This window comes from Amia ocellicauda, chromosome 7 (genome assembly GCF_036373705.1).
Source record: "Amia ocellicauda isolate fAmiCal2 chromosome 7, fAmiCal2.hap1, whole genome shotgun sequence".
Lineage (NCBI taxonomy): Eukaryota > Metazoa > Chordata > Actinopteri > Amiiformes > Amiidae > Amia > Amia ocellicauda.
The window spans coordinates 7401853-7421760 of NC_089856.1; the positions used below are offsets into that span (position 1 = coordinate 7401853).

The 19908-nt window shown below is 37.0% G+C and overlaps 1 protein-coding gene across 1 annotated transcript in view; it reads right to left on the bottom strand.

The window, feature by feature from the left end:
* The window catches only part of LOC136753814 (adhesion G protein-coupled receptor E3-like), a 44977-nt gene extending 25968 nt beyond the window's left edge, over positions 1 to 19009 (bottom strand). The window contains exons 1-5 of the mRNA XM_066710202.1: positions 18920 to 19009; positions 15664 to 15708; positions 12751 to 12897; positions 3004 to 3120; positions 765 to 896 (exon numbers count right to left, since the gene is read on the bottom strand). Of these exons, the coding sequence (XP_066566299.1) occupies positions 765 to 896; positions 3004 to 3120; positions 12751 to 12897; positions 15664 to 15708; positions 18920 to 18941 (463 nt within the window). The 5' untranslated portion in view covers positions 18942 to 19009. The remainder of the gene's footprint in view (positions 1 to 764; positions 897 to 3003; positions 3121 to 12750; positions 12898 to 15663; positions 15709 to 18919) is intronic.
* Between the last annotated feature and the right edge of the window lie 899 nt (positions 19010 to 19908).

The following is a 19908-nucleotide window of genomic DNA, read 5'->3' on the forward strand; positions in this document are numbered from 1 at the left end:
TCTCAAATTTACTTAATGTCTAAATTCAATTTGAGGTATCTGAAATAGGACAGGAATTCAATTTGAGAAATCTCAACACCATCCCAAAGCATGTCACAACAGAGAATAGGAGCATCATACAACGGAAACTTAATTTAAAAATTGCAGTATTGCTACATTGCAGTAAAATGCATGGATCACTTTTCATCACACATTACGTTTAAGAATTATAATGAAACTAGAAACAATCACATTGTATCATACTGCAAAAGAGGGACTATTGGTTGGTGACTTCACACACACACACTCCTTATTTGCTTTCTATCACACAGCACAGCGGCCTGACCCAACCAATTGTCGTGTGGTTACAATACAATAAGGAGAAGTTTGTTCCTTTGATGACTGCATCAGTACCCCTTTCCATATTGTTTTGTTTGCAATTGCAAGCAACCATTAGAAGGGTACCTTCATTTATTCCAACTGATATTTATTAATCCTGTGCTATCCAACTACCGTGAAATAAATCAGTATCCACAAATGTACTCTACAGATCAGAGACATATATAATTTGCTTATTTATTTTAGAATTTACTGCAAGGTATGGTACCTGTATTGGCCATTCCTGCCATTTTTTGTATCCAAATAAACACAAGAGCACAAATCACACGTTCACTAGTATACTTGTGTAGTACTGTATATATTAAACATGGGTACTGTAAGTTCTAGTTTTTTAACGTGGTGGAGAAATATGCCAGTATTCACAAATATTCTCAGCGAAGTCTCACCTGAGCAATGTCCAGTGCTGTTTCCAGAGTTGATGAATCCATCATGACACTCACATCGATAGCCGCCAATTTCATTCTTGCAGCTTGCATTGGAACCACAGACTAATGGAATCATGTTACACTCATTTATATCTGTAATGGAAAGATATTTGAATTGAACGGTTATCCAATCTTAGTGACTCTTTTTGAAGAAAGTCTCAGCATTCCAGTCATAATGTCTTGGAAAGCAGGAAAACTACAATCTCACCAGATCTGTAATCTCTGCAACAACTGGTGTCACTATTATTGATCCAGATGAGTGTTACTGTTTATATGTGTGTGTGTGTGTGTGTGTGTGTGTGTGTGTGTGTGTGTGTCTTTATTTTAAAGCAATAACTTCAGGCTGTTGGGATGGCATGTCTTTTTTTAAGACTTTTTAAGCAGTTTTTCTGCTATCCAGGACAATGACACAACACAGCCTGAAATACTGAAGGAACATACATGCTGGGTTTAGACATCCATCATTATTTTGTAAGTTTTTCATTTTAAAGTTTTAAAAGTTGCTTATATAAAATAATCGATGTGGAAGAGTGATATATACAGTGAGGGAAAAAAGTATTTGATCCCCTGCTGATTTTGTACGTTTGCCCACTGACAAAGAAATGATCAGTCTATAATTTTAATGGTAGGTGTATTTTAACAGTGAGAGACAGAATAACAACAAAAAAATCCAGATAAACGCATTTTAATAAAGTTATACATTTATTTGCCTGTTAATGACGGAAATACGTATTTGATCCCCTATCAATCAGCAAGATTAAAATATTATATTTAAATACTTTCCCCATGTACCAGCAAAGATGCCTGGTCCTATTTTATGTAATAAATGTTTAAGCCTGAACTGTACATGTTAATGATCAATCTTCAAAATTATGTAATTATTCTTGTTAATCTCAGTATTAATGCTATGCAAAATGAAAATACATACATATATATTGTACTAAGATTACTAGATTAAGATTACAGCCTGGTAGGGTAACGTTTGCTAATTCCACTAATCTTCTTTTCCGGTTTTTTGTACTTCAAAAGAAATCCACCTCAGAGCTAAGTCCCGCCTCCAAGAACAACCCAATCAGACGCGTCATCCTGTTCGGGCCCTGGGGCGGCTTGATACCTGATGTCACCGTCATACGGAAGTGCTTCTGTCGGCTCCACATACAGGTCCGTGTCTGGCGGTGGCGACACTTATTGATCCTTAGCACTTGTATTTCAGCCTTGAGTTTGAGCTTCAGAAATGCTTTGGGAAATGTAGCTTGTGTGGACGCTACCGCACTACTTGATCTATAAAACAGCTTCGCTACTGAAAAGCTATTTGATTCAGAAAACAGCGACGCTACCACCTCGCTACTGAGAAATGTAGTTAAACTAGTAACGGCGCTTGTTGCGACGCTACTGCCCAACACTGTGTGTATGTCTGTTTATTGAATGACAAAGCAATTAACAGTTATATTTAATCGGATCCCATGCATCACTTCAGTTATTAATTGTTTCTAACTGTTATTATTAGAACTATTTCACCATTTACATCAAAACAGTTTTCTAAATGCTGCATTCATTATGATTGACACGTTTGGTTTAGGTTAACAAGGTAATTGTGATTTAATTTGATTTAATCACCTGTGCACAGTAAAGAGAGAAGTGAGGCAGTTGGGAGTGGCTGTCTGAAGGCTGAGCTAGATGGATGCGCTTCACCTTCAGGAGTGGGTGCTTAATCTCCTTTGTATTGTGTGTATATTTGACCTCATGTCCTGAGCTTGAAAGACCTTGACTGTGAGCTGTTTACTTTTTGAAGAACCGTTTCACTGTAAATAAACTGCACTTCTTACTATTTCACTGCAACTCCAAGTCTCCTGGCAATTTGTATGCCCAGGCATACATCTATTTGTCTTATTACATATTTCTTTTTGGAGTTTTATATTGGCTGCCTTTCAAATGTCTGCTTTGAGTGACACATACATTGATACGGCTGAACTGCACAAACTGTATAACCTTTTTGTACAGATGAGCCTGTTCATTTAGTTGAGCTTGTTAAGTTTCTAGATAATACAAGCTAAGTGAACTGAATCTTTTTAGATTGGAAAAGAGAGGATGATGTGCAGACTTGATTTGTGTGTTTTAAAAGGTATTGACTATCTTTGGTCCATGGGACCCGTGGACACAAATGTAACATATTTGATTAAAGATTAAATACATATCTTACCTTTGCAGTTACGTCCGCTGAATCCTCTGTCACATTCGCAACTGTAGCTGCCAGGTGCATTCCTGCAGGATGCATTACTGCCACACAAGGGAGTACTGCTTTTACACTCATCAACATCTAAAAGAAAATAATATCAGGTTATTTTAATGAATGTATGCATACTAGTATACCAATTAATACAAATTAATTACATTGCCTTATATGTCTCCACCTGTGAGAAAGCATCAAATATATTTAGGATATGCACGTGGTACCTGGAAGTGAAAAAAATATATCCCACCTGAAACTAACTGTATTAATTCATAGCTGTCATTTATCACTCATCAGAATACTCCATTGAGGCTGACTAATGTCTGCTCAGAAGGGATCTCTACCTTACTTCTAATTTACTTGGAGAAATATACTTGTGGAGATTTGTTTTTGTTCAAAAATAAAAAATAAATGAATAGGTAAACCATGTTGTAATTTGTTACAGATAAATCCCAAAGCTTTTCCCTACATTGTCTTTGCTTTGATTCTACTTTAAGAATATTTGGGCAGAATACACCTGCTATGAAATTATAAAATAATAGCTTTTTTATTGCTTTTTTTAATAAAAATGGTTGAGTAGGTGTTAACTGAAACTAAAATAATTGTATGGTTAATATTTTCCATTATTTGATACAGGAAACAAACTGGAACACTGTCTGTGTCAGTTGTTTTCCCCCCATTTGTTTTTTCCTGCACATACTGCAAGATAGCTGTCATATTTTAAATATATGTGGGTTTTTAAAAAAGTGACGTATTAAATGTACCATCAGTATTTACACTCACCTAAAGGATTATTAGGAACACCATACTAATACTGTGTTTGACCCCCTTTCGCCTTCAGAACTGCCTTAATTCTACGTGGCATTGATTCAACAAGGTGCTGAAAGCATTCTTTAGAAATGTTGGCCCATATTGATAGGATAGCATCTTGCAGTTGATGGAGATTTGTGGGATGCACATCCAGGGCACGAAGCTCCCGTTCCACCACATCCCAAAGATGCTCTATTGCGTTGAGATCTGGTGACTGTGGGGGCCAGTTTAGTACAGTGAACTCATTGTCATGTTCAAGAAACCAATTTGAAATGATTCGACCTTTGTGACATGGTGCATTATCCTGCTGGAAGTAGCCATCAGAGGATGGGTACATGGTGGTCATAAAGGGATGGACATGGTCAGAAACAATGCTCAGGTAGGCCATGGCATTTAAACGATGCCCAATTGGCACTAAGGGGCCTAAAGTGTGCCAAGAAAACATCCCCCACACCATTACACCACTACCACCAGCCTGCACAGTGGTAACAAGGCATGATGGATCCATGTTCTCATTCTGTTTACGCCAAATTCTGACTCTACCATCTGAATGTCTCAACAGAAATCGAGACTCATCAGACCAGGCAACATTTTTCCAGTCTTCAACTGTCCAATTTTGGTGAGCTTGTGCAAATTGTAGCCTCTTTTTCCTATTTGTAGTGGAGATGAGTGGTACCCGGTGGGGTCTTCTGCTGTTGTAGCCCATCCGCCTCAAGGTTGTACGTGTTGTGGCTTCACAAATGCTTTGCTGCATACCTTGGTTGTAACGAGTGGTTATTTCAGACATTCAGTTTGGAGTTCAGGAGATTGTCTTGACCAGGACCACACCCCTAAATGCATTGAAGCAACTGCCATGTGATTGGTTGATTAGATAATTGCATTAATGAGAAATTTAACAGGTGTTCCTAATAATCCTTTAGGTGAGTGTATATGCATCTGTATTTCTTCTGTACTGCTCCAACTGTACGACTTAATTTGTACTTTTCTTCATCAAGTTGTAAAGTTTGTTGGACAATTGTTGGATTTGACAATTTTATGATCAGCAATCAACATATTTAACTTTGTCTTTCCTCCAGTCTCTTGCCACACTTTGTCTAGACTCTGAAAATGTATGTATTGTCATATTTTACTCCACAGAACACAGACCTTGAGTCCAACACTTCCATGGAGCAAACTGTGATGGGAGTGTATGTCATACAGAAGGAGGGTAAGGAGCCTGGAGACAACCCAAAGGACATTGGTGTCCTGATTGAAGGTGTGGAGGTCCTCAGTGGTTTGGGGAACATTGCAATGGCTTGTTCTGTTATTTGGTCTGATAGCTGTTTGAACCTAAGCCACACACCAGAGCTCAAATGGACTTTTGAAATCCTGCAGAAGATTCTTCTAAATCTGGAGGGGAAAGAGGTTGTCATTCAAGGCACAATTCCTAAAAAACAAACTTCTGGAGTGACTAAGCTTGAAGAAGACTGATAGAAGCCTGGTATTTGTCCATATCTCTGCAATGCAGATGTTTTTGTCATGAAAATGTTCAAAAGGACCATTTAATTTAGTTTGCTCAAAGGACTGAGACTAAGATTGTTGTCTTATAGGTTGAAAAGTCTCCATTTGTGTGTGGGTGGAGCAGACACAGAGCAGTATTTGTGAACACGTTAGATAGAATACATACACCACTAATAGCCATTAATAGCCATAACATTATGACCACTGACAGGTGAAGTGAATAACACTGAAAATCTTGTTATCAATGGGCAAGCATAAGAATCCGAGTGACTTTGACAAGGTCCAAATTGTGATGGCTAGACAATTGGTCAGAGCATCTCCAAAACTGCAGCTCTTGTGGGGTGTTCATGGTCTGCAGTGCTCAGTACCTATCAAAAGTGGTCCAAGGAAAGAAAAGCGACAGGGTCATGAGTGGCCAAGGCTCATTGATGCACGTGTGGAGCGAAGGCTGGCCCGTGTGGTCCTATCTCACAGACGAGCTACTGTAGCTCAAATTGCTGAAAAAGTTAATGCCTACAATGGGCACGTGAGCATCAGAACTGGACCTGGATTACACAAGTGTTGGGGACACTTGTGTAATAGGATGAAGGATATCCATCTCTAAAGTATGTGCAATTGCAGTGCTTTGTGGGCTACAAGTTGCAATGGTCTCAATAGGCTATTTACTGTCTATTCTCTTATAGCCTAAAACTCAGGTGACTCTCCGCTGCCTGAATTCCATTTCATTTTCACGTCATTATTCAAGAGTGATTTCAAAAGTGGGCGTGGCTAGCGATTCAGGGACTGCCCCATCAGTATTATTAGCCACGAGCCGTGTACTGGCAACAATCCCAAATACAAACTACATTCTAGCTTCTTTCTCAGTTTGATAACACAAAAGAAAACTAAAAACTAAATTTATGACATTTAAGTAACTCCTCCTCAGAACCAAAACATGCACAAGCCATCTTTGGTTTTAAAAGAAAGAGAATTAGCAATTTCACATACAATTGTTAGAACTAATACTTGAAAATACAGAAAGTTAGAAACTCGAGGTAACATTTGTGCAATTTTCATATTAATCAAAGATATCACAACCTCCAATATACGTCCTACAGGAATCAAGGGAGAGGAATAGCAAAGACTACTTCAATTTCTGTATTTTGTATTACCCCAAGCCTGACTAATCTGAAGTTTGTAGGGAAAGATACTAGAATCTCTTTGTCAAACCTATAAATATAGAAAGTTAAAACTAGCAATTTGGAGTGGAACAACCTGGGAGTGAATAACCCTAGGAAATGAAATCCAGGAAGATTGGAAGGAACCAAAGTGGAAACCCAGAAAGGAATCAGGACCAGGACTTCTCCACCCAACACCTGGAAGCTTGGCAACCAAGTCCTCAAGTTGACGCAGTCTGCCAGCCCTCACAGCTATTGAACGTCTGCATAACTGAATCTCAGTAAACCACACAGGTAGTGTTTTCTGCTTCTCCAGGATTAGGTCAATCACAATTACATAAAGCCTAGTTGTGTATGAGATCTAAGTTGTAGGAATGGGTAGCATAATACTCTTATTTAGAGAAAATTCGAGTATTGGAAAGATCTATCTCTCATTCTCTCTTTAATCCAGCCTGCTTTTTTTCTCTTATCTTTGGCAAAACATGTTGTCCACTTATATTTTAAATAAACCTATATCTTGTATAAAACGAAACCCCCTCAAGGTAAATTCATGCAGATTTCACTGCTAATCTGAATTCGTATTAGTAAGGCATTGTGGTAACTTGAGTATCAACCCATCTTGCATCCCTCACACTTATTTTTGACATTATTTACATTATACTTTGTAATACTTTGATAATGTTTCATGTGAAAACTGGTATTGTGAATTCATACCAACAGTTCCAAGAGATCACGGTGTTAGAGAGTAATTGTACTGTATGAGGAAAGGGAAGGAGAATTAAAACAGAAGTAGAGATGGGCAGTTGTTCCTGGTTAGACATTAATAAACGTGTTGGTTTGTTCACTAAGTGTGTTTTTATCAATGCGACAGTGAGTCTGCTAAGAAAAAACACAGATAAATAATAGTAATAACAAAAATAATAATAAATGTGTGTGACTTGATTATGCTATGAGACTTGTTACGGAGGCTTCTCAAGTATCAGACAGAAAAATGTAATGCAATCAAATGATTACAGTCCCAAGTTATTTCCTAATATCTAACCTTATCATTGGGGGGAAATGTTCCTTCCTCTTTTATGTTTAAAGGGACATTAGTAGTGAAAAACAGACATACTAACAAAATAAGTGTGTGACCAGGATTCTGATTTGTTTAAACTTTGAAAGCCCTAGTGTTATCTAAGATTAATACAAAGAAGGCTGCATTTTGGATTGCCAGAGCAGGAATTTCTCTTTGTGTTTAGCCAATAATAAATTGGATGCAAATTGTTATATTTTTCAGTTATTATTTGGATTAAAATTCCAATCATACAATCTTTAATTTGGTTCTCAAAAAGTAAACGCACATTTTCAGAAATCCTCATGTTATGTAAACAAAGTGAGTGTTGATTTCCTTACACATGCCATTCGTAGTGTACATTCTATGTAACATAACCATGCAAGTTACAATTAATTCAATACCAGTGTCAAATGGGTAAGTGAGACAAAAAACATCCCGAGTGCTAAATACAGTAAAAGTAAATAAAATGCTTCATTTTTGGGGGTTTGTTTTATTTATTTTTTTCATAAAAGGGATGATACATTATAAGTTTTCTAAATATGGGTACACAGAATATGCAAATTGCATGTACATAACTATGAATTGTTGTGTTTGAACATGAGGTGGGTTTAATTTTTTTTTTTTTAAAGGATGAGAAATTAACATCGTATGTTTAACAGTAATGAAAACATATGAACTTAGAAGCAACTAAACACACACAAAAACCGAAAGGGTTTATTAGCAAATGGTCAGTTTTGTAGCACTTACTGCTAGTGAGAGTATTCTTGCGATTTTGCGATATTTATACACATGCTGGTGCAACAAATTACAATGAACTGAAAGCAGAAGCAACGTACTAAGTGGAGATTATCCTGTGGTTAGTATGCAGCTCTGTACTTAAGTAGTACTCAAGTTAAATACCCATTGCAATGAACTTGGCGTTTGAAGTCCATTCCCAGCTGTAGACTAAAAAAGTCTCCTTGCAATGAACCCCAAAATAACTGTTCCTGCCCTCTAGAAGAGACTAGTACGAGACTAACTTAATCCTACTCTTGCTACGGACTAACTATGGATAGTACTGTAGTAATTCGAACAAAATTTGAAAAATCACAAAATGTATTGCCAAATTTTGTAACTGAATCATTCATAACACACACACATACACACACACACACACACACACACACACACACACATATCAAGTGAAACAAAATGTCCTACACATTCTAATCTGGATGACGTATTGAAATTGTTTATATTTATCCAGAGTACAAACCATTAAAATGGTAATTACGATGTTTAATTTGTGTGCATATTGTAACTTGCATTTTGTAGTGTATCCATTTTTAAACAAGTGAAACTGCATTTTGATACCCTTTACATTTTTACAAACCGACATAAAGCACACACACCTTTGATGCATTATTGATGCATCTCATTCACTGTCATTTTAATGCAGGTTTGTTTTCTGCTGATCAGTAATTTAACTACGTTAAATGCTTACAAAGTCTACGGTTTATTTTGTTCTGTCTGTGAAGGTCAAGCAACTTGCTACAACAAAGGGGATTTTAATGCATTACATTTTTTCGCAGTCACAAGTTTCAAATCACCCGACACCGAAAACACACATTTAAATCAATGCAATTAAGGTGGTATTTGTTAAGTATCAATAAATGTTATGCATCTTGTTTCTGCAATTAACACATTATTGATGTTTTATCAAATATATTTAAGTGATATCTATCAGTTTGTAAAAGTGTAAAGGTTTGACAGGTGAGGATCCCCTGTTAAAGAGCACGGCATGGCACGGCAGTGGTTAGGATGGGTTTATTCAGTTTGTGATGCATTTTGTTTTAGACTATTAACATGTTATATGTTGTTTTGGTGTTATATTAAGTATTTTATTGTTAAGATCACAGATCTTAAATTTGGATAGGATAACGTATTGCTGGAAATGCAAACCATTGATAACGCTTTTGGTTATACTATGCCTGTGTTGCCGTTTTGATTATGCTTTCATAAAAATATATTATTATTAAAACATAATTATCATTTTTATTAATGTTTATTTTCTACTCTCATGTCGGGTATAATTATATTAAGGCTGCACACATTCATAAAATAAAATCTTCCCTGCAGATTTTTTTTTTTTTTCCTGAAGTCGAGTCCTTAGAGGCCGTACATTGTCCCATGGTGGACACATTTTGCACTTTGTTGCATTTTATTTGAAAGCGAACAATTGCCTGTACTTAAATTCTCGATAAAACACAATGTTGCCACAACGTTGTAGAAACCTAATTTATGTTGGCACAACGTGGTAGAACTGTGTGTTACTTCCATTCTGCTGCCTGTTGTATAATGGCGCCGAATCAGCTGCTCTTTGGCTAGAGACATGTAAATAAAAACTATGTTGCAAAAATACTACATGTGGGTCCCTTCAGATTCGTGCCATTTCCTTACACTTGTACACTTTCATGTAAATGATCTAGAAGTAATCAGTAATCTCTTACTCTTTTTAAAAAGTATCAGTAATCAGAATACCCGTCTGACAGGAATAACTGTAACCGGAATACAAGTATCAAAATTCTGATTACGTAATGCCGCTACTTGTATTCTGTTACTCCCCAACCCTGCGTACCACAGACCCCTTTACCGTTATTAAAATGTGATTACATTGACTTAAGTGGAATTGATGTTGATATAATTTTGACAAATCACGCTGCTGCACAATCGTCGTAGTCAGTAAATCGTTGCGCCTTCCCCTTGGTGTGTCAAATGTCCATCAAACTGAACACACCCCTTCCAGGCTGTGCAGCAAGAGGCTCTTCAGCACTGCAGGGCTTCTGTTTAGCTCCAAAAGGGCATGGCTGGACTACAGCCATTTTGAAATTTTTTACTTCTGCTGAAGTTGAATGTTTTGAAGAGTATAAAAGAATGTGGATTGGGGGGGTCAGGGAGGGAATTAAGGAGTCCCCTGATTGCTTCCATGCAAGCATACTATGCATTGAGTGATACAAGTTTTAACCTTTCACAGCATAGGTTCTTAATTTTCTGTTGGACCCAGAAGAGTGTGCTTTTAATTGTTCTAATAACAATGCATTCATCAAGAAAAGCATTTTGGGTTTTTTAAACATTCAAAGGCTGTTTTAAAGAGATTTTTGGTTTATATATCCAACCTTCACTGTCTCTTAAAATTAATCAGAATAGCATTCTTCGGAAGGGTTTGTCCTGCTTCAGAAAGGAATATTTCAGGATGGCACTGTGGACTAGTGGCATTAGTCTAGCTGAAATAGTTCAGCCCAAGGACAGCTCGAAGATCGCACCAAAAACTGCTGCATTTGGCCCTAGTAAGCTTTAACGGTGAGTTGCGATAAGAACAACTGAAAAATATAATAGGAATGACTCATTTTATTTGATTACCTTAGTCGGTTAATCTAATTTGTCAAGACTTCTATTTTCTGCCTACATAACATTTATTTGTGGTGGATGTGGTCTTGTCAAATTTAAATACAATAAATGACATCAGCTCTGCATAAATATTCAAATGTATATGAATAATATATTCCATTCAAGGAAATATATACACGTATATACATGTTGTACAGTTCCGTCTCTCTCCCCCTGCACAGCGACTTGTGTCTGTTTCCACGTGCAAAACACGTCGAACCACTCTCTCCCCCACAGTCCTTTGCGCATCCCAGAATGCTTAGCGGAAGAAACGGCGATGTCACCCCCGGTGTTGGTAACCCTACACTCCAAAGGAGGAAGAGGAAGTAGAGAAGCAGAGGGCTGAGCCAATCCACATGCACATCCGGTACACTGCCCTCTTCTGATTGGACATTATTCACCTTTTGTTTAGAACTGTATAGAAATGCAAACCCGGAAGAGATCCGGGCCGGCCTGATTGAAATACTTCTTTACCATTTGTAACACAACTCCTGCGCTGCCGTTTTCGTCAATTTAAGAGGGTTTCTTCACACCCTTTATAAGGCTCACACAAACCTGCACATTCACTTATTTGCTGAAATGCATAGCTCTCAATTTACAAGCTTGGGTGTGAGTCTCGCACTGTGAGGCTGCACCTCACGCTCTCACGCCTTTTACTCAATTCTCTTGCATTGTGTTTTTGCTCTTGATGAAAGTGAGCTCTTATCTTATACAATGACACGTGCCCACACATACTTGCTTAACCCTTGATCATTGTATTTGCTTAATCTTACACTTACCTTTTCTTTAAATATTCTGTTGGCTATTTTCTGTAACTGGAAATTCACTTTATTGAGTAGTAGTAGATTACTGAGATTATATTGATTATCTTGTTGAAAAGGTCTGCATTCCAATTATTTCAATTTTGTATATATTCAGCATAGCTGGGTTAATTACATTTTTCATAGCAGCTTGGTGAGGAGAGCAAAACATACTATTTGTTTTCCATAAACAGTCAAGGGCTGTATACATCTCTATTTACTGTAAAGTAAGAATGCTATCAAAAATACACCTGTTAATTGATTATATTTATCAATTAATAAAATGCAAAGTGAATGAACAGATGAAAAATCTAAATCAAATCCATATGTGGTGTGACCACTATTCGCTTTCAAAACAGCATCAATTCTTCTAGGTACACTTGCATAAAGTCAGGGATTTTGTAGGCATATAGTCAGGTGTATGATTAAACAATTATACAAAACAGGTGCTAATGATCAGAAATGTATTCCGCAGCATGACAATGGCATACAATTATAGTCATTAAGAACTATCTTCAGTGTAAAGAAGAACAAAGAGTCCTGATGGATGGTATCTCCACACAGAGCCCTGATCTCAACATCATCGAGTCTGTCTGGGATTACATGAAGAGAGCGAGAAGCAACTGAGGCTGCCTAAATCCACAGAAGAACTTTGGGCCCACCCACCTGCCGAGTTCCTTCAAAAACTGTGTGCAAGTGTACCTAGAAAAATGTATACTGTTTTGAAGGCAAAGGGTGACCAAATCACCCCAAATATTGATTTGATGTAGATTTGTCTTCTGTACACTCACTTTACATTTTGTTAAATATAATCTATTAACATGTCTATTTTTGAAAGCATTCTTACTTTACAGCATTTATTCTGCCTAAACCTTTTGCACTGTTATGTATATTTTGTATATCTTGACTTGTATGTATTGATAACAATTAAAAATGGAGGAAAAGGATACAAATAATTATTACTTACCTATACATTTAATAGATCCATCTGTGAATTTAATCGTTCCATTTTGTGAAGGCGTGAACCCTTCCGGACACTGACAATAGTAACCATCTTTTGTATTGAAGCAGTATGAAATATGAGGACAGATGTCTGGTATTTTACATTCATCATCTGCAAATAACAGGGATGAGTTACTGAGAAAAACACAAACACATTTTTGTTGGTGCATGGTGGTGCAACATCATGTTATGGGAACATTTCTCACCAGCTTGTTAGGATTGAGAGATGGTGGATGGTGTAAAGTGCAGGCAAATAACTATTATTTATACTATTCAGTGCCTTTTTTGCTGGTGCTCAAAACACTTTAAACAATTAAACAATTACGATAGTACTGGCAGGATGATATAAAAGCATGAACTACCTTCTCCATATCACATAAAGACAAAAATGACCTAATTCCAGTTATTTTTCTCAAGTGGTAGTAGCATGTTTGAACTATTTAAGTTATTATAATTTACAAAGTTTTTAGTGTTTAGCTCAAAGTTCAGACTAGTGTGAAAAATTAGTGTCAGAGACACCCACCCTGTTTCCAAGGTGATAAATTAAAATGGTATGATCAACAGAATTAAAGGTTGCACTGAGGAATATGAAAAGTGTATGTACATAACTATTTACTTGTTGTGTTTGAACATTGGGTGGGTTGAATTTAATTTATTTTTAAAAGGATGAGAAATTAACATCATATGGTTAACAGTGGCATGATCAACAGTATCAAAGGCTGCTCCGAGGTCTAATAGGACTACTATAGAGCATTCATTTATATCTGCATTCATAAGAAGGTCGTTACTTATTTTTAGCAGTGCAGTTTAAGTGCTGTGTATGGAACTAAATCTTTGTAAGTATTGGTCTGTAGTTATTTAGGACGGATTTCTTCAGAAGAGGCTGAACTATTGCACATTTAAAATAAGAGGAATAGAGGAATGCCTGTTTCAGTCTGCTAGAGGCTTAAAACTGTAACACAAATTCACGGCTTTTCATTATTAATTGTTAATCTGAAACCATACATTAATGCTGTTTGATATATTTGTGTATAAAAGGTGGATATTGTATGATGCAACATACTGATACTACAAGGTTCTATACTGTGTTTCCTGTATGTTATGTGATACTGTTTGTTCCTCAGCTAATTAATTGTGTTCTTAATATGCTGATTAATCTATTAAATAACCACTGCTATGTGATGGGTATTGAATGAGTTGCATGGATCCTCTGAAGTTATTCACTAACACAACAATATCAAATAATTATAATTAACCATTGTTTGGGAAGAGAAGTACAATTTGCATCTTAAGTTTGGGTCAAATAGGATTTACTGGCATGTTTTATATTGCTTATATGGGTAATTTCTGGTCTGTCTCTAGGTCCTAGTGATGGTATATACAGACGGGTGACAGATTAAAGGAATAATCAACAAAGTGTCTCAATAAGGTGTTGGACCACCATGAGCCACCAGAACAGCTTCAATGCACCTTGGCATAGATACTGCTAGAGGGATGGACACCATTCTTCCAAAAGATATTCCCTCATTTGGTATATTGATGATGGTGGTGGAGAACGCTGTCTAACACGCTGGTTCAAAATGTCCCATAGGTCTTCAATTGACTTGAGATCTGGTGACTGTGAAGGCCATAGCATATGATTCACATCATTTTCATACTCATCAAACCATTCAGTGAGCCCTCGTGCCCTGTGGATGGGGGCATTGTCATCCTGGAAGAGACCACTCCCATCAGGATAGAAATGTTTCACCATAGGATAAAGGTTATGACTCAGAAAACTTCATAATTATTTGCAGTGTCCCTTCACTGTAAGGGGACAAGTGGACCCAAACCATGCAAGGAAAATGCACCCCCCACAGCATAACAGAGCCTCTGGACCCCCTGACTGTAGGTCACTGTAGTCATTGAATGTGTGCTTTCGACCACAATTTCCAACCCTATTTACTGATATCTTTCCCATAGATCTAAATGCAGATGTAAGTTAAGTCACTGTTGGTATTGAAACACTAGCCAGTTGAGCGTCTTTGTGACTGAAGCTCCTGCCATTCGTGCCCCAATAATGACCCCTCTTTCAAAGTCACTTAGATCCTTTCCCCTTGCCATCTTGATCCAAAATCAAGGTCAGCTAGGCCTGCTCAGTATTTTTATATATGCCACAGAGCATGATAGGATGTTAATTGCATAATTGTATCATGAAGTACACCTGTTTGGAGGCATCTGAATTTGTTATGTTCCTCCACTCATTTATTCAGGTTTTTCCTTTAATTTGTCACCCATCTGTATATGCAATTACTTATTGATAGTATTCTCTGCACCTACCCCAAGACACATTATTGAATTAAAAATAATTTCTCTCACTAAAGGAAAGTCTGCTGAAGTCAGGCAAGAATCAATACTGGGTTGAAAAAAAAAAACATATTTCAGCAAGACAACAAGGCAAAGCCACACTGGAAAGGTTTAAAATTAAGAAAGTGAATGTCCTCAGGGCTGGATTAAATCAAAACTTTGACCCACCTGCTAATATCAAACTACAAACCTGTACATCATAGCAGTGACATTTATGATTAGATGAAAGAGGCACCAGATCAGTGAGTACAGTTCTGTAATGTTTTATTAGTGGGTGGGTCAAAGTTTTGATTTAATCTTGCTCCCAGTCCAAATCCAAACTTGAATGCAATAGAAAATGTATGGCAAGACATGAAGAACTGGATGAACTGGAGCAATTACATTATGCAAAGAGTAATGGGCAATGGTTACACTATCCCACTGTACAAAGCTGGTAGAGACCTATTCAAAGACTCTTAACAGTAATTGCTATAATATATATACACACACCAAAAAGCTGAAGTGGACAGTATAATGATTCAGTGAGACTTACCAGCGTACGTTCCACAGGCAGTGAGGGAACAAATGACAAAAATAACTGTTGGGAATCATAAGAGAGAATTCATGAAAAAAAACTAAATTTGTTATTTATTGAGTTAATAATAAAAATGAAAAAATTAACCATTGACCCATTTCAGTGGTATTCTTACACAGAATGACAAATTATTACATTTCTAAGCAGATGCCCTCATCCAATTATTTATATATTATTTGTGTTCCAAAAACCTCAAGTTATATAGAGTAAATGCTAATGATTGTGGTAGGCTGTTTTGCAATTCAAATAACAATGAAGAAAAACTGCAAATAACAGGCATTTCTGATATTCAAGGATCCAGTTTTCAAAAATATATTTTTTAATAGAAAATGTGTGTTTTTCAACTATTAAAATATCAGGTTCAAATTATGTATTCCTAACCAGAATATAAAGAAACACAATATATTGAGTTCATCGAAAAAAAAAAAAAAATCCAAACGTTAACCATTTAGTCAAGGTTGGAACTCACAGAGAATCATCAGCCTAAATATTTATACAGTACTGGAAAGTATTCACAGCGCTTCACTTTTTCCACATTTTGTTATGTTGCAGCCTTATTCCAAAATTGATTAAATTCATAATTTTCCTCAAAATTCTACAAACAATACCCCCTAAATGACAATGTGAAAGAAGTTTGAAATCTTTGCAAATTTATTAAAACTAAAAAACAAAAAAAGCACATGTACATAAGTATTCACAGCCTTTGCTCAATACTTTGTTGAAGCACCTTTGGAACCAATTACAGTCTTTTTGAATATGATGCTACAAGCTTGGCACACATATTTTTGGACAGTTTCTCCCATTCTTCTTTGCAGGACCTCTCAAGCTCCATCAGGTTGGATGGGGAGCGTCGGTGCACAGCCATTTTCAGATCTCTCCAGAGATGTTCAATCCGGTTCAAGTCTGGGCTCTGGCTGGGCCATTCAAGGACATTCAATGTAGCCACTCCTTTGTTATCTTGACTGTGTGCTTAGGGTCATTGTCTTGTTGGAAGATGGACCTTCACTCCAGTCTGAGGTCAGGAGAGAGGATGTCTCTGTACATTGCTGCATTCATCTTTCCCTCAATCCTGACTAGTCTCCCCATTCCTCCCACTGAAAAACATCCCCACAGCATGATGCTGCCACCATCATGCTTCACTGTATGGATGGTATTGGCCAGGTGATTAGTGGTGCCTGGTTTCCTCCAGACATGACGCTTGCCATTCAGGCCAAAGAGTTAAATCTTTGTTTCTCATGGTCTGAGAGTCCTTCAGGTGCCTTTTGGCAAACTCCAGGCTGAGGAGTGGCTTCCGTCTGGCCACTCTACCATACAGGCCTGATTGGTGGAGTGCTGCAGAGATGGTTGTTCTTCTGGAAGGTTCTCCTCTCTCCGCAGAGACACGCTGGAGCTCTGGCAGAGTGACCATCGGGTTCTTGTTCACCTCCGTGACTAAGGCCCTTCTCCCTTGATCACTCAGTTTGGCCAGGCGGCCAGCTCTAGGAAGAGTCCTGGTGGTTCCAAACTTCTTCCATTTATGGATGATGGAGGCCACTGTGCTCATTGGGACCTTCAATGCTGCAGAAATGTTTCTGTACACTTCTCCAGATCTGTGCCTCTACAGACAATTCCTTGGACTTCATGGCTTGGTTTGTGCTCTGACATGCACTGTTAACTGTGGGACCTTATATAGACAGGTATGTGCCTTTCCAAATCATGTCCTATCAACTGAATTTACCACAGGTGGACTCCAATCAAGTTGTAGACACATCTCAAGGATGATCAATGGAAACAGGATGCACCTGAGCTGGATTTTGAGTGTCATGGCAAAGGCTGTGAATACTTATGTACATATGCTTTATTTTTATTTATTTTTTAATAAATTTGCAAAGATTTCAAACAAACTTCTTTCATGTTGTCAGTATGGGGTATTGTTTGTAGAATTTTGAGGAAAATAATGAATTTAATCCATTTTGGAATAAGGCTGTAACATAACAAAATGTGGAAAAAGTGAAGCGCTGAGAATACTTTCCGGATGCACTGTATATATATATATCCAAAATATTTTAATATTTCAGCAAATAGTATTAATTATTTACCTAAAAAATGCCATGTTTTATTTACAAACAGAAATCATTATCATCAACATTTTGGTTACTACTGAACTAGAGCTGCAGCATTCCATACATCTTCATTTGGACATTGGGCAGAGAGAAGAAAACCAAGTTTATAAGTTTATTTGAGTATATTTAGGTAGTGACCACAAGAGGATGATGTTCCATACAAATGCAGAAAGTATACTCTAAGGTAAGCTAAATTCTCAAAATACATATACCAGCATAGTTTATAAATGAAATAAAAAATACAGAAAGAAATTAAATTCGCTCCAAAATCACACACAGTTTTGTCACACTGACAAAGCAACACTGGAGTGGCTTAAAACAAGAGTGTGAATGTCTTAGAGTGCCCAGTCAAGGCCCGGACTTGAATGCAATTTAGAATCTATGGTAAGACTAAAAGATTGCTGTCCACCATGATCCCCATCCAACTTTACACAATAGATTTACCAAGAAGAATGGGTGCAGATTGCAGACGTATCCAAGAAGATTCACAGCTGTATTTGCTGCCATAGGTGGTTCTACTAAGTATTGATTCAGGGGATTTCACAATACAAATTCTCTTTCCTCTTCAAAGTCAAATATCAAACTACCTTTAAGTCTATATGGTTGAGTGCATATACCATCACACCAGCACGTTAAACACAAAGGACTGAACATCACTTAGTGTCTAATGGCAAGTTCCAGCAAAATATACAAACAAATATGTGGCAGACAGTTTGTTGGTGCATTTAAGCTTTTGTTAATCAGTTCAAAAATTTAATTTCACAGCTTTGTGCACCTCAAAATAAGACTGACATACAAAGAAAATAATCACAAAGTCTCTTGAAATGGTGGGACACAACACCTTTGCCTTGCACTAGATTTCATGAGTTTACGAAGGGAAATATTATAATGAAATTGATATATACATACATTTTAAGTTATTTTATTTGTGTTTCATCTATAAATAAGTAACGTGTTAATATGGTGTCTATTTTAAAGCATTCAAAGTGAAAAGCAACTAGTTCTAAACATAAACATTTATATGGTGACTTAGGCAAACAATAATTTGTTTCTTAAAAATACATTTAATTAATAGTTGTTATTCAATACCTGATATACATTAAGTTTCCTACCTGATATCAAAAAGCCTAACATTCTTTTGCCGTTGTGATGTTAATCCAAAACACAGTAATGTAATTTACAGTGTGCACCCTTCTTTTGACATTTCCTTCCTATTAGCTGACTTTTTTTCTTCTTCTTCTTCTGAGGTGGGATGTGTCATCCTTAGCATATGGCTTACGTATTGGGGATTTTACTTTGTATCTAAGTAAGTTAATATGTAAATGTGGGAAACGATCAGTTAAATTATCTTCTTCTGATGCTTCATGCACCTTTCATGAAAAGATACACTTTTTAAAACAATGTGTATTGAATTTCTACAGACCAAATCCAGATCATGTGATGTTTTTGTGAGACAAAAATATGAAAGTTTAAATAAAAAAAGCAAACACTTTCAGGCATATATAATTGACTGTATGGAGAAGTAGTTGCAGGAAAAAACTCACCCAGAAGCTAGTATTGTTTTTTGGCTTTTGTAATGTTAGTTACATTTGATATTGAGGTATTTGTAAGTAATCTGACTTTAGTTGAATCAAATGCATGTGGTGTGTTTGCACAAATTGTGTCTGTTTATAATAATTTCTCATTAAGTAATTTTCCCCTCTGTTGGTCAGCTTTCAGCTGATTCAGCTACATTAACAAGCAGAAGTATTTGATTATTTGAAGTATATGATTGGTTGTGTATGCAGCCTCTGAAAAAGAGAATAGTACAAAAAAGGGACTGTGGGTACATTGCTTCCACAATAGAACAGGTAAATAAACTAATTGCACAGCTGCCGATAGGCCTCTCTGCACTGTCACTCAAGCAATTCCTCCCCCTTACTTTATTTATCTACCCCAGAGCATTGGTCTACTTCCACTTTTGTCTGAACCATAAATTCACAAGAGACCTCGCAGCTTTGGGTCTTATTCCTTTACACGTGCCTGGTGGTGGCATACACAGTCAACACCCAAAGCTGACTATGGGATACCAAGTACACATGCCATCTTAAGAGCCTGGGGA